A 15,330-nucleotide genomic window follows, 5' to 3' on the forward strand; every position below is an offset into this window, starting at 1 on the left:
AGGAGGCGCGGTGGTTAGCCAACCCCATCCCCTCCAGCCCTGGGTGCAGATGGACAGGCGAAAGCCCACCCCGGCACAGCCCCCTCAGAAACCCGGAGCACGCTCTGTCTCCTCCTGAAATCAATCAGTCAATCAATCAATCAATCGTATTTATTGACCGCTTACTGTGTGCAGATCACTGTACTAAGTGCTTGGGAAGTACAAGTTGGCAACATATAGAGACAGTCCCTACCCAACAGTGGGCTCACAGTCTAAAAGGGGGAGACAGAGAACAAAACCAAACATACTAACAAAATAAATAGAATAGATACGTACAAGTAAAATAAATAAATAAATAGAGTAATAAATCTGTACAAACATATATGCATATATACAGGTGCTGTGGGGAAGGGAAGGAGGTAAGATGGGAGGATGGAGAGGGGGACGAGGGGGAGAGGAAGGAAGGGATGAGTTTGCTGCCAACGTCTTCCTAGGGGAGGGGGCTCTGCCCATCCCCACTTGCCCCGCTCCGCCGTTGACCAGCTAATCAGCCTGGAGTCTGGCACAGGAGCAAAGTTCCTGACCTTACTTTAGGCAGCACGGCCCCCCCATCCAGCCCCTCCACCTGGGACCAGTAATTCATTCACTCAGTCATATTTATTGAGCGCTTATTGCGTGCAGAGCACTGTACGAAGCGCTTGGAAAGTACAGTTCAGCAACAGAGACAATCCCTGCCTACAATCAATCAATCAATCAATCGTATTTATTGAGCGCTTACTGTGTGCAGAGCACTGTACTAAGCACTTGGGAAGTACAAGTTGGCAACATATAGAGACAGTCCCTACCCAAGGGGCTCAAAGTCTGGAAGCGGGGAGACAGGCATCAAAACAAGTAAATTCCACTCTGCAGTTCTGAAGGCTCCGGCCGCCATTTTAAGGGTTGAAGTGGCTTAAGCTTTCAACTGGCGCCAACCCGGAATGGAAAGAGAGACCCCGAGGGGCTTGGAAAAACCACATCTGCCGTCTGGGGCTTAAGGAATCTGCTAGGCCGATCCAGGGCAGGGGCTGTCCGACTCAGTCAGCCAAGGCAGCCACACAAGGCTTCAGTCCCCAGAGACCCTGTAGGCCACAAGCCGAACGTTGTGCTTTTTGTGGGCTTCCTTTTGCACCTTTAGTACTCCGCCGGGCGCTCAGAGGACTTTCATTCATTCAGTCATATTTATTGAGCACTTACTGTGTGCAAAACAGTGTACTAAGCGCTTTACTTGCTGCCCACCGACTGCCATCCTCTTCCCAGTCACAGAGACCATTGCCTGGTGGGTCCTGGTGGGCCCCAGCTTCTCCTTTGATAAGACCCAGCACCAGACTAAGTCCCCTTTTTCCTCTCCTCCTCTCCACCCGCCCCCAGCCCTACCTCCTTCCCCTCCCCACAGCACCTGTATATATGTTTGTACAGATTTATTACTCTATTTATTTTACTTGGACATGTTTACTGTTCGATTTATTTTGTTAATGATGTGCATTTAGCTTTAATTCTATTTGTTCTGACAACTTCATTCATTCAGTCGTATTTATTGAGCGCTTACTGTGTGCAGAGCACTGGACTAAGCGCTTGGGAAGTACAAGTTGGCAACATAAAGAGACGGTCCCCACCCAACAGTGGGCTCACGGTCTAGACTTGACACCTGTCCACGTGTTTTGTTTCTGTTGTCCGTCTCCCCCTTCTAGACTGTGAGCCCGCTGTTGGGTAGGGACCGTCTCTATATCATCATCATCATCATCATCATCAATCGTATTTATTGAGCGCTTACTATGTGCAGAGCACTGTACTAAGCGCTTGGGAAGTACAAATTGGCAACATATAGAGACAGTCCCTACCCAACAGTGGGCTCACAGTCTAAAAGGGGGAGACAGAGAACAAAACCAAACATACTAACAAAATAAAATGTTATTTTATATGTTGCCGACTTGTACTTGTACTGCCAACTTGTACTTTCCCAAGCGCTTAGTCCAGTGCTGTGCACACAGTAAGCGCTCAATAAATATGGTTGAATGAATGAATCTGGCCCCGGTTCAACCAAGCCAGCGGAGCCCCGCCACTCCCGGGTGCCCCCCACCTGCCCCTCACTGGGGTGGCGGGACCAGCCGGCCCTGACAGGCCGGTGGACTGATTCCCCGCGGGCCCGTTTCAGTCCCTGGTGCTGGTGTCTCGCCTGCCGTTCCTGAATCTGTTCCAGTCGCTGCTCAGCCTGATCGCCCCCGAGTACTTCGACAAGCTGGTGCCGTGCCTGGAGGCAGGTGAGCCGGGGTGGGCCCAGGACCAAGGGACCCTCTGTAGGACCCCCGCTCGAGGGGAAGGGGGTGGCACAGAGGGCAGATCACTGGGGACTTCCTTCCCAGCCCCCGACCCTCAGACTCCGTCTGTCTGCAGTGTGTAATGAGATTGACCAGTGGCCTTCACCGGACCCGGGGAGGACTCTGAACCTGCCGGTCATGGGAGTCGTCTTGCAGGTACTGTGTCCGATGGCCGCTCTGAATCCTCCTGAGCCATTAGGGCCTGGGAGGAGTTTGAGGGAGGGTAAGGACCCAGCCAATCTTCAAGCTGAAACCCTCAGAGCCTCCTGCCACCCAGGCCTGGCCAGTCTCTGCCCGAACATGCCAAGCAGGGGGCAGCTTCCCCAGCAGGGCTCCTGAGGGCAAAGGGTCTCCACCTCCCAGAGCAAAGCTCGCATTTCCCCAGAACTGAATATCAGGACAGAGAACAGACAGAGAGTCAACCTTCCACGGGGCCAAACCCCAGCAGTCCTGGAAGCAGTTGGTAAGTCTATCAATTGTGTTTATTCAGCGCTTATTATGTGCAGAGCATTGTACTAAGTGCTTGGGAGAGCACAATAGAATGATAAGCAGACATTCCCTGCCCACACGAAGCGTACAGTCCAGAAGGGGAGACAGACATTAATATAAATAAATAAATTAGAGATGCGGACATAAGTGCTGTAGGGTTGGGAGGGGGAATAAATAAAGGGAGCAAGTCCGGGTGACATAGAAGGGAGTGGGAGAGAGGAAAGGAGGGCTTGAGGTCTGAGACTCCTGACAGTCTTGACCCAAAGCTCATTTCCCAATCAGTCAAGGTATTTATTGGGTGCATACCAATTGCAGAGCACTGTGTTAAGCAGTCAGTAGAACAGATTTGATAAACCCATTCCTTGCCCACAAAGAGCTTATAGTCTGTTTCCCAGATTTTGATTGGTCATCGACACTGGCCGCTTAGAGCTCATCAAACTGCCCATCACCCCCTTTACCCAGCCCCATGATTGGTTCTCAGTCCCAGACTGAGGGATAGGTGAAGCCCGCCTCAGCGCCGAGGCTCCAGAGACAGCCCATTTCCACAGGAGCAGCTTTGCCAGTACTGGGCCGCACCTCCAGGCCACCCCTGCTGCTCTTCCCAGAGTAGCAGCTGGCCACACAGACCGACCCTGGACGGTGCCTGCCCTTTGGGAAAAAATTGAGCCCCAGGCCGCCTAAATCCACCCCCAGCCCCCCGGGACTCTAGAGAAATTCAGGATGCTGATTCCCCCAGCCTCCAGCCTGCCCACCCTTTCTTCTACCAAGACCAAAGAAATTTGGAGATCAGTTACTAATATTTATTGAGCTCCTAGCATGTGCAGATCTCTGAACTAAGCACTTAGGCGAGTACACTAGGGTAAGTAGATTTGACCCCGCCCTCAAGGAGTTTACAGTCTAGTTGTAATTAATGAACTAGGGCTAGAGGTTGAGAGGTCCCCAACCTCATGGAGTTTAAGGTTTAACGAAGGAGCCTGGCTTTAGAGGCCCTGTCAGTCTCACCCCAATAGGCTAGCCTTCTCCCAAGACTGGAACCCCTGGGGGGTATGGGATTCATTCATTCAGTCATTCATATTTATTGAGCGCTTACTCTGTGCAGAGCACTGTAGTACATTCTTGGGAGACTACAATACAATAAACATTCCCTACCCACAACGAGCTTGCGGTGTAGATGCAGGTAGACAGACATTAATATAAATAAATACCTCTTCTCCGGCCCCCAGCTTCCGATCCCAACTTCTCATCCAGCACCTAGTAGGTGGATTGGTGTCTGGTCTGTGGGATTCCTTTCCAATTGTCTAAAGCTGTTATCACGGATGCTTAAAGACTCGGTTTGTCCCTGTCCACTACCCCTCTCCTGTATCTTTGTCCCCAGTGCTACCTCAAGGGCCAGCGCCAAGCGGGGATCCCTCTCCAGGATCCTCTCCAGGCTGCTACTAATAGTCATAATTTTCGTGGTCTTTAAGTGCTTACTGTGTGCCAAGCCCTGTGCTAAGCGCTGGAGTAAATACAGGATCCTCAGGTCGGACACAGCCGCTGTCCCTCGCGGGACTCACGGTCTTGAGTCCCCATTTTACAGATGAGGAAATGGAGGCTCATTTCAGTGCTCCTAACGCAGCAACCGCTCAATTAACTCCACTGATTGACTGCTTGGTAATAATTAGTAGTAATAATAATAATAATTGTAGTATTTGTTAAGCGCTTACTATGTGCCAGGCACTCTACTAAGCGCTGAAGTAGATACAAGGTGTTTGGGTTGGGCACAGTCCCTGTCCCACATAGGGCTCACAGTCTTAATCCTCATTTGTAACTGAGGCCCAGAGAAGTGAAGTGACTTGACAAAGCAGATATTTGGCGTATTCAGGATTAGAACCCAGGTCCTTCTGACTCCCAGGCCTCATTCATTCATTCAATTCATTCATTCAGTCGTATTTATTGAGTGCTTACTGTATGCAGAGCACTGTAACTAAGCACTTGGGAAGTACAAGTACAGAGAAGCAGCGTGGCTCAGTGGAAAGGGCACGGGCTTTGGAGTCAGAGGTCATGGGTTCAAATCCCAGCTCTGCCAAGTGTAAGCTGTGTGACTTTGGGCAAGTCACTTCACTTCTCTGGGCCTCAGGTACCTCATCTGTAAAATGGAGATTAAGACTGTGAGCCCCCCGTGGGACAACCTGATCACCTTGTAACCTCCCCAGCGCTTAGAACAGTGCTTTGCACATAGTAAGCGCTTAATAAATTCTATTATTATTGTTATTATTATTATTATTATTACAAATTGGCAACATATAGAGACGGTCCCTGCCCAACAACGAGCTCACAGTCTAGAAGGGGGGAGACAGACAACAAAATTAGTAGACAGGCCAGCGCTCTCTCCACTAAGCCACGGCTGCTTGAAGCCCAGAGACATTGTGACTTGCCCGTTGTCAAACAGCAGGCATATGGTGGAGCCGGGAGGTGCCTTGCCCCAGATTGCCCAGTTTCTAACTGGTTGGGGTGCAGTGGAGGCAGAATCCCGAGACCCACTGATCACCACAGGACTGGCCCAGTGACGGCCTTACCTATGGCCCTGTACCCTACGTCCCCTACGTGTCTCCTCCCTGCATGCAGCTTTTCTGCCTTGCCATCCCGGCAACCCTCCTGCCCTAGGATGTCTTCAGACTCCTGCACCTCCCTCTCCTCCTTCCTCGATAGCAGTGCCCAAACCCGCAGCCCAGACCGGTTCCCCGGGGAGCCCGAGAATGCTTTCCTCCTTTCAGCAGCCACCAGCTGGTCTCCGTCCGCTCCGGGTTCCGTGGGCCGCTGGCACCCTGCCAGGAGGCCTGCCTCCATCCAAACCCATCCATCTTCCCGACATAAACATCCCCTGCTCAAAGAGGGGCGCAGCTGGAAGCAGATCTCCTTAAAATTCCCCTCTGATTTCCCGATCCCTGGGCCCAGAGGCTCTTCCTCCCACATTCCTTCAAGATTCTCACGACCCCCTAGGGCGCCCTGCAGTGCTTACCAGAGCCTGGGAGGGTGGCGGGCAGACTGATCTGGCCGGGGTGCGGGTGGGAGAGAGGGTAAGCTGTCCACTTGAAAGGAAATTGCAAGCTCCGGGTGAACAATGGGATCGATGCTCTTCCCCAGAAGAACAGAGCAGCTCTAGCATTCATTCATTCATTCATTCAATCGTATTTAATAATAATAATAATGATGGTGTTTGTTAAGCGCTTACTATATGCAAAGCACTGTTCCAAGCGCTGGGGAGGTTACAAGATGATCAGCGCTTACTGTGTGCAGAGCACTGTACTAAGCGCTTGGGAAGTCCAAGTTGGCAACATATAGAGGCTCACAGTCTAGAAGGGGGAGACAGAGAACAAAACAAAGCATATTAACAAAATAAAATAAATAGAATAAATATGTACAAATAAAATAAGTAATAAATACGTACAAACATATATACAGGTGATATACATATATACAGGTATATATACATATAGCAGCCCAGGAACCCCCAACCTGGCCAGACATCAGCATCATGAGCCCAGAAATGGCCTAAAATCAAACGCTGTAACCAGATGCCAAGTGCCCCAGATCTGATCTTGACCTGGATTGGCATGGGCCGGGACTGCCCAGCCCAACGCGGGCCACACCTTGGCCTCCATGGGCTTCCAGCCCCGAAAGACTCGGGGGCATCGGCCTGGACCAGCCAGTGGTCTTCCTTGGGTTCCAGGCCCCATCCCCATCCCTGGGGTCACCAGGTGGTGAAGTTCCTCCAACCCCCCTCCCACCCTCGGGAGCAGAGTGGTACCACTGCACTCTCTCTGACAACGGCAGGAGGTCGCAGCCTGGAGACCTGCACGTTGTGCTCCCTGCAGGATCCCTGAAAATAGCAGGCTTGTGTTTATACATTGGCTCTGCTTGCCAGAAAACAGCTGAAAAGGCCCAGAGGGGGCGAGAACGGGTGGGGAAGGGAGAGAGAAAGAGAGAGAGGGGAGGGAGAGAGAGAAGGGAGGGAGGAAGGGAAAAACTGGCTCAGACTCCCTTACTTTCGGAGACAATTTTCGAGCCGAATTCCGGGACCAAGGCGGAGCAAAGAGGAAATCCCTGGTTCAAGCTCAGTCTCCGGAGCCTGGCCCGCTGGTAGCCTTCTTCCCAAGAGCTCTTTGAGGGCTGCAGTGGGTTGTGGAAGAGAAGACCCCACACAAACCTGTGCCCTCTCTCCAGGTCCGGATCCCATCCCGCGTGGACAAGCCCGAGGCCAGCCCCCTGAAACAGTTTAACCAGGAGGTGAGAAAGTGAGGAATCAAGAACTGGACTCCACCCAACGCCCCTCTCCACTCGCCTGGCCCCCCGAGCCTGACCTGGCCTTCCCACTGGGTCCCACGGGGGCCAATCCGTGCCCCTCATGGTCCTTAATGCCTGGCCAACTCCAGCTCCCTTCTCCCCTGGCCCTGCTTCTCCATTGGACCCTCCCTTTCTGTTGGATGGTGGGGCAAAGAGGCAGGGGACCCAGATGACACCAGCCCACCTAAACCTGGTCTGCAGCCTCGGCCTGGGCCTTGGGACGGGGTCAAGGGAGAGTCACGTTCTGTCCCCCTGCAGAACCTGCTGCCAGCCCCCGTGGTGCTCCCCAGTGTTCACGAGCTGGATCTGTTCAGGTAGGAGGCGGGAACCGAGCACAGCCACCTGCCCCTCCCTCCCTCCCTCCCTCCCTTCCATCCCCCCCTTTCTCCCTCCGAGAAATCCTTACTCCATTTGGAAGCTTTTTATAGCAGGAGGCATTGCACACCCTGGCCGGGCTCACACAGCCATTTGGCTCTGCAGGTGGGCAACCCCTGGAAACCAGCTGCTAGCAGGGGTGGGCTGGGAACCCTTTTGGACCCCAGCAGCGTTTTTAGACCCTCACCACGTTTCCCAAGCTGCTGGACTCCTGGCTGAACCTGCCTGGCCTTGAGGAAGAAAGCAGGTTGGGCATCGTCCCCCTGCCTCCCAGGAGGAATCTGGAGGGCAGGAAAGGGTGGCCAGGACACTGGGGAAGCAGACTACCATTTGTGCCCTCCTCCTCGGGCTGTGCCACCTCCACGGTGGCCAGCTGGGGTCAGAATTTGGTCACAAGGATTGCGTTCTGGCCTTCAGAATAAGAGGCCGAACTGGTCTCCCTGGCCGTGGCCCAGAGGCTACTGGAGGGGGCCCTCACAGTCATGGCTGCAAGCAGGCCCAGAGCCCAGACTGGGCCGGCGCCACAGCTGGGGCAAACCTGTCCACGATCTCCTGGATTCTCCTCTGGCCATGGAGCCTGGGGAACGCTTGGCCAGCACGGGGTTGGCGCGTGGCTCTGGGTACACAGCGGCGGTGAGCGGCTACCTGCCCTGGTCCCGCCTGACCTGCTCATGGCAATAAGAGTGGGGATCCTGCCAGTCAGCCTCGGGTGCCTCTCTCCAGACCCTGCGTCCTGCAAGGGAAAATGACAACCCTGTGAGATTGGTCTGGCTACCGGGGGTCAAGGGCTCCTGGCTGCCATCAGCCCCTCAGGCCAACCACAGGGAGGACGGGGGGGGGGGGGGGGGGGGGGGGGGGTTGGGGAGAGAAGAGGGGCCACCTGGTATGAATTTCAGTGTCAGCAGCACTCTGCCACTGTGTACATCCAGGGAGAGTCCCAGAGAGTGGGTTTACCCCGACCATCTGCCTGTCCCCACGCCCTGCCCACCTCGCACCCCAGCCTCACCCTCCCCCTGCCCCAGCTTTACCACGGCTCTGCTCGGCGTGGCAGGTGTTTCCAGCCAGTGCTGATCCACGTCCAGATGCTGTGGGAGCTGATGCTGCTGGGGGAGCCCATCGTCGTCATGGCCCCTTCTCCGACCATCTCTTCCGAAACGGTGCTGGCCCTGACCAGGTAACGGACCGCTGCGCCCCGCCGGCTGCCTGACCCCACCAGACTCGCTATTGGTCTCCCACTGCAGGCTGTGGGGCCGGGCCCCCGCTCATTCATTCATTCAATCATATTTACTGAGCGCTTACTGTGTGCAGAGCACTGGACTAAGCGCTTGGGAAGTACAAGTCGGCAACATATAGAGATGGTCCCTACCCAGCGTCAGGCTCACAGTCTAAAATGGGGAGACAGACAACAAAACAAAACATGTGGACAGGTGTCAAGTCGTCAGAACAAATAGAATTAAAGCTAAGTGCACATCATTAACAAAATAAATAGAATAGTAAATATGTACAAGTAGAATAAATAGAGTAATAAATCTGTACAAACATATATACAGGTGCTGTGGGGAGGGGAAGGAGGTGGAGGGGGATGGGGAGGAGGAGAGGAAAAGGGGGGCTCAATCTGGGAAGTCCTCTTGAAGCGGTGAGCTCTCAGTAGGGCTTTGAAGGGAGGAAGAGAGCTAGCTTGGCGGATGTGTGGAGGGAGGGCATTCCAGGCCAGGAGGAGGACGTGGGCCGGGGGTCGATGGTGGGGCAGGCGAAAACGAGGTACGGTGAGGAGGTGAGCAGTGGCAGAGGAGCGGAGGGTGCGAGCTGGACTGGAGAAGGAGAGAAGGGAGGTGAGGTAGGAGGGGGCGACAAGCCTTGAAGCCGAGTGAGGAGTTTTTCCTTGATGCGTAGGTTGACAGCCACTGGAGATTTTTGAGGAGGGGAGTAACATGCCCAGAGCGTTTCTGCACAAAGATGATCCGGGCAGCAGCGTGAAGTATACACTGAAGTGGGGAGAGGCAGGATGGGAGATCAGAGAGGAGGCTGATGCAGTAATCCAGTCGTTTCCACCTCCAGCTGTGGGCCCATTCTTTAGTGCCCCCCCCCCCCACCCCCGACCCAAGTGAGAGCCCTGCCCATCTCTAGCTTCGCCCGGGGCCTCGGTCCAGTCCACGTGGCTGGGGGCCACGGCCCTCAAGTCCGAGCGGAGGAAGCCAGAAGCTGCAGTTCTGGCCCGGTCCTCCTGTCCATCCGGCCAGCTCCAAGCCAGGCCATCTGCCTGGTCCAGTCATTCAATCGGTCTGTTAATCAAGCTATAGTATTTACTGAGCACCTACTGTGTGCAGAGCAATGTAGTAAGCGCTTGGGAGAGTACAATAGAGTTCATTTGGAAAAAACGATCCCTGCCTTTGAGGAACTCTCAACCCAACCCCGCCTCGAGCCCAGTGGGCAGAATTGGGGTCCCGCCAGCCCACCCCACCCTCCTAGCGAACTTGTGGATCCCTGGTCTCTCTCCACCCTGGTTGCTGCAGCTGTCTGGCCCCTCTCAAGTTCTGCTGTGATTATCGCCCCTATTTCACCATCCATGACAGCGAATTCAAGGAATACACTACCCGCACCCAGGCTCCGTAAGTATTTGGTGGCATGGCAGGCCTGCTCAGCTCGCTCCCTGGGGTCAGCCTGCCTCTCCACCCCTGTGTCAGTCCCCTGCCCGAGGGCAGCAGTTACCTTTGTACTCCTTTCCTGCCTGTGTATCTCTTCTCCACTCCTCCTTCACTCCCTGTCTGTGTGTGTTTTTGTGTGTGTGTGTTTGTCTTCTCCTCCTTCCCTCCCTACCGTTGCATGTCTCCTCTCCTCCTTCCTCTCACCTGGGTGTGTATGTGTGTCCTCTTTCCCTGTGTGCGTGTGTGGGCATGTGTGTCCTTCTCACTCTCTTTCTCTCTAGACCGAATATTGTCCTGGGGGTTACGAACCCTTTCTTTATCAAAGCGCTTCAGCACTGGCCACACATCCTTCGGGTGGGGGAACCGAAGCTGTCAGGTAAGACTCAGGCAGGCGAGGACTTGGGCCCATGGCTCAGCGCTGAGCAAGGAGGGTGGGAGGCCGCAGCCATCACGAATGACCAGGGGCTTCCGGGCTCCCCTGACTTCTCAGGCTGCAAGCAGTTGGGGAAGAGAAAGGTCAGAACTTGACTCGCCTGGCCCCCGCTGAGGCGACGGCTCGGGGAGCGGGGTTCCCTGCCGGGGGCCAGTGTGGAGACTGGGTCACCTTGGATTGGGGCATGAAGCCTTTGCGTTGCCCAGCTCAGCAGACCCAGAAGGCTGAGGGCCAGGGCCAGTGGGCCGGGAGGGGGCCCAGACCAGCCCATTTCTGACCACACCACTACCCTCTCCCGGAGCAGAGGTGGACCCCTTCAGGAGGGCACGGCCCTCATCTGTGCTGAGAAGGCACAGGCTCAGGCACCGCAGGGTCCGAGCCACCCAAGGGGGCATGGCAGGGCTGGGTCGTGGTGGTAAAGGCCTCCAGCCTCTCCGGGCAGCGTGGCCGATCTGGCGCTACCTGTGTTTTTCAGGGGACCTTCCCAAGCAAGTCAAAGTTAAGAAACCTACCAAGCTCAAGACTCTAGACACCAAACCAGGTATCCGGCAGGGTGTCTTCCTCCTCTCCCCTTTGACCACACCCCAACCCCAAGCTTCAGGCCTCAACAGGCTGACCCCTCAGTGAACCGCGAGCCCCCCACCTAAGGGCAGCCGTAGGTTCTCCTGGTGAGAGGCTTTTTTCCTCACTCCAAACTGGCCCTCCCTGGTCCCCCCCTCAGGCCCGGCACACCCCGGGGCCCATATCAGGGTGCCTGGCGGCATCCGCCTTAACCTTGCCTCCTGCGCCGGGCAGGCCGGGAGCAGGCCAGCAGCTGGATCTGGGTCTGCTCTCCATCCCCAGGGCTCTACACGGCCTACAAAACCTTCCTGCACAAGGACAAAGCGCTAGTCAAGAGGCTACTGAAGGTGAGGATCTCCTGGCAGCGCGGGGGGCACCTGCCCCCTCCCAACCCTTCCCCAGCACCACCCGGAGCCCCCGTGGCAGGACACCCGACCCCTCAACCCCCGTAACTTGGAAAGACCCTGGGAGTGGGCCGGACCCTGGGCACCACGGGCTGTTGGTCATCCTAGACTCGCCTTGCCCATCTTCCTGCCCACCCTGTTCACTGGCCGTGGGTCCGGGCCCCTCCCACAGGGCATCCAGAGGAAGCGGCCTTCAGAGGTGCAGAGCGCCCTGCTGCGACGTCACCTATTGGAGCTCACGCAGAGCTTCATCTTCCCCCTGGTGAGCGGCTGGGGCCGGGCCGGGTTCAAAGTCGGGCGATAGGCAAGGCTGTTGGGGCAGACAGGAATGCCACCCTTCCCTCCTCCATCCCTCCCTCCCTGGAGCCCCGCATCTCTGTCTGCAGCTGTGAGGTAGGAAAGGCACTCTGCAGGCTGCCCTGGGGGAGCCAGGAAGGGCCTAGCCCCAAGTATCCGGTGGCTGCCCATCCCTGCCCTCCTTCTCTTATCTTTTTTCCCCCTCCCCCTGCCCAGGAGCACTACATGGCCAGTCTCATGCCCCTGCAGAGAGCCATCACTCCTTGGAAGGTGAGGACTGACCCAGATCCCTCCCTGGGCTAGGGTCGCCCTAATACCGACCTCGATCCTAACCCATCCCCCCGAAAGAACGCCAAGAGAACGCTTCCCTCCTCCTCCTCCTCCCAATTGGCAGAACTTCCAGACCCCTGGAGCCCCTGTCCATCTACATAGGGGTAATAATAATAATGTTGATATTTGTTAAGTGCTTACTATGTGCCAAGCACTGTTCTAAGCGCTGGGGGGGATACAAGGTAATCAAAATTGTTCCACGTGGGGCTCACAATCTTAATCCCCATTTTACAGGTGAGGGAACTGAGGCACAGAGAAGTTAAGTGACTTGCCCAAAGTAGATGGGCAGGGGAAAGGGGAACGCTGGATCTGTGGTGTCCAGGCCGGAGCCATTTGGGGTGATGGGTCAGGCGACAGGGCAGGCTGGGGTGGGGGCTGGAGAGGTTGGGGGAGGCCGGGCTGGGCCGGGGGATGCAGGGGTCATTCGGGCCAGGCCTGATTGGGCCAACGGACTGATGAGGTGTGTCCGGTCTCTTGGCCCAGAACCCCCCTCAGATCCGCCCCTTCCAGCAGGAGGATTTCATGAGGACCCTGGAGCAGGCAGGCCCCCAGCTCACCTGTGTTCTCAAGGGCGACTGGCTGGGCCTGTACAGGTGGCGGAGAGGGGCCGGGGGGGTGGGCCAGGCCACGGTGGGGAGACAGAGGCGAGCCTCTGGTGGTTGGTTGGGGGCAGTGGGAAGGTGGGGAGGGACCTTCACCCCACCCCGGGGCCTCTAGGGCCTTAGCCCCGACCACCCATCGTCCCCATCCCTGCAACCCGTGCCCACACATCCCCGCCCCCTGGCCTTGGCCCGGGCCCCAGCCCCGGCCTTCATCTCCTTCCCTGGGCACCCTGGGGCAGGCGTTTCTTCAAGTCCCCCAACTTTGACGGCTGGTACCGCCATCGGCACCGGGAGATGACGCAGAAGCTGGAAGCCCTGCACCTGGAAGTCATCTGCGAGGCGGTCAGTGACGGCGGCCGGCTGGGGGGTGGGCGGGCGGGCCAGGAGCCGGGGGCCACCCTGCGTCCTGCCTCTCTCCCTTTTGCCTCAGAACATCGTGGCCTGGATGAAGGACAAGTCTGAGGTGGAGATCGTGGACCTCGTGCTGAAGCTGCGGGAGAAACTGGTACGCGTCCCTTCCCCCTGCCTCCCTCCGTGAAGCCTGAGACCCCCAGGGGAGAAGCCACAGGGATACAGATGCCCGGGTACGGCCACTGGGACACAGTTGCCTGGATACAGCCACGGGGACTCAGCCCCAGAGGCACAGCCACAGCGATGCGGCCACCTGGGCACAGGTGCCTCTGTACAGCCTGGGGATCCAGCTATGGGGGCACAGTTGGGCACACATAATAATAATAATAATAATAATACTAATACTAATACTAATAATAATAATGGTATTTGTTAAGCGCTTACTTTGTGCAAAGCACTGTTCTAAGCACTAGGGGGATACAAGGTGATCAGATTGTCCCACGTGGGGCTCACAGTCTTAATCCCCATTTTGCAGATGAGGTCACTAAGGCTCAGAGAAGTGAAGTGACTTGCCCAAAGTCACACAGCTGACAATTGGCGGAGCCAGGATTTGAACCCATGACCTCTGACTCCAAAGCCCGGGCTCTTTCCACTGAGCCACGCTGCTTCTCTAATAATTGTGGTGTTTGTTAAGCACTTACTAGATTCCAGGAACCGAACTAAGCTCTGGGGCAGATACAAGGTAAATCGGGTTGGACACAATCCCTGCCCCACATAGGGATCACAGTCTCCATCCCCGTTTTCCAGATGGGGTAACTGAGGCCCAAGAAGGGAAGTGACTCGCCCAAGGTCACACAGAGTGGCAGAGCCGGGATTAGAACCCAGTTCCTTCTGACCCCCAGGCCCGGGCCCTATCCACTAGGCCATGCTGCTTTCCACCTGTTCAGGCAGAACATGCTGGGCAGTGCCGCAGGGACACAGGCACGGTGGCCCAGCTGCAGGAAAACAGCTCTCAGCACGATCTGCTGCCACAACAGCCCGGGCTCAGCTGGGACCAGCCGGCAGCCCCCATCTGGGGTGGAGCCGAGAGACCCTGGGGGACAGAGGGACCCCGGCCACGATCTGGGTGACGGGCATCTTCTCCCTCCAGGTGCGTGCCCGGTGCCACCACCTCCCCGTGAAGGAGGAGACGCTGCAACGGGTCGGCCTCTACATCGAAACCATCATCGGCTCCTTGCCTGAGGACCTGCAGGCCGTCCTGCACCACCACTGAGTGGTTGCCCTCCAGCCAGCCACCGGGCCCTTCTCCCGGACCCACCCACTGCTGTGGGCAGAGCCAGGAGGGACGCTGGCCTCGCTCCTGCTCCGCCCCCTTGCTCCCGTTCCTCCCGCTCAGGATTGAGGCACGCTTTTCTGTGCGCCCGGCTCCTGGGCACCCGGAGGTGACCACCTCCACCGGCGCTTCCAGGCCTGGCCCTCACGGCAGGCAATCTCAAGCTGTGGGCTGAAGAGGGTGGGCACTGGCCCAGTCTTGGCTCAGCGTGCTCCCGAGGATAGAGAGTGTTCGGCCTCTGCCCACCCCAGGTGTGGGAGGTGAGGGCAGTGAGAAGCAGGGTCCAGTCTTCCAGTGGATAGTGATTGGGCCTGGGAACCCATCAGAGCTCCTCAGAGCCAGGCTTTCTACCCTCAGGGTACCCGGGTGGGGCACATCAGAGCCTCTTCCTCTTCCAACAGAAGCTGGTGGGATCTGGGCAGGGTTCCCCGGGGTCAGCATAGGTCCCCCCACCCCCAGGTCTGAAGTTCAAACCCTGCTCTCCTCTCCAGCCTCCCTCACCCCCCGAACACGGGTCAGGGGTGAACCTACATGGACCGGCCCTCAGGAGGGGGTGCTGGAGCTGAGGGAAGCCAGGGGAGGGGCACAGGCTCAAGGGGGTCTGACTGGGTGGGCGGTGAGCAGGATATCAGGGGGTCAGCCAAGCACAAATAGGTTTGTGGAGGAAGTGTCCCCTGGTCCTGGGGTTGGGGGGCACTCTAAGGGACGGCTGCCCCCACCGACTCAGCGCCCCGGCTGCAGATTCTCCTCCAGCACGCCACACCCGCTGGCAAGGGAGCAGCCTCCCTGCGTGCTTCTTCCCGCCTCGGACCGGGGCTTCCAGGCTAGTAAACGAGACCGTTTAAAACCGA

General features: G+C 56.7%; 1 protein-coding gene across 1 annotated transcript in view; it reads left to right on the forward strand.

Moving 5' to 3' along the window:
• Positions 1-15,330, forward strand: part of DENND6B (DENN domain containing 6B) — a 32,780-nt gene extending 17,450 nt beyond the window's left edge. The window contains exons 6-20 of the mRNA XM_038756784.1: positions 2,171-2,276; positions 2,410-2,489; positions 7,029-7,091; positions 7,407-7,462; positions 8,575-8,697; positions 10,037-10,132; positions 10,450-10,544; positions 11,077-11,142; positions 11,445-11,509; positions 11,739-11,828; positions 12,080-12,133; positions 12,677-12,786; positions 13,035-13,137; positions 13,226-13,300; positions 14,297-15,330. Coding sequence (XP_038612712.1) covers positions 2,171-2,276; positions 2,410-2,489; positions 7,029-7,091; positions 7,407-7,462; positions 8,575-8,697; positions 10,037-10,132; positions 10,450-10,544; positions 11,077-11,142; positions 11,445-11,509; positions 11,739-11,828; positions 12,080-12,133; positions 12,677-12,786; positions 13,035-13,137; positions 13,226-13,300; positions 14,297-14,419 — 1,305 coding nt within the window. The 3' untranslated portion in view covers positions 14,420-15,330. The remainder of the gene's footprint in view (positions 1-2,170; positions 2,277-2,409; positions 2,490-7,028; positions 7,092-7,406; positions 7,463-8,574; positions 8,698-10,036; positions 10,133-10,449; positions 10,545-11,076; positions 11,143-11,444; positions 11,510-11,738; positions 11,829-12,079; positions 12,134-12,676; positions 12,787-13,034; positions 13,138-13,225; positions 13,301-14,296) is intronic.

Source organism: Tachyglossus aculeatus, chromosome 14, assembly GCF_015852505.1.
Source record: "Tachyglossus aculeatus isolate mTacAcu1 chromosome 14, mTacAcu1.pri, whole genome shotgun sequence".
Lineage (NCBI taxonomy): Eukaryota > Metazoa > Chordata > Mammalia > Monotremata > Tachyglossidae > Tachyglossus > Tachyglossus aculeatus.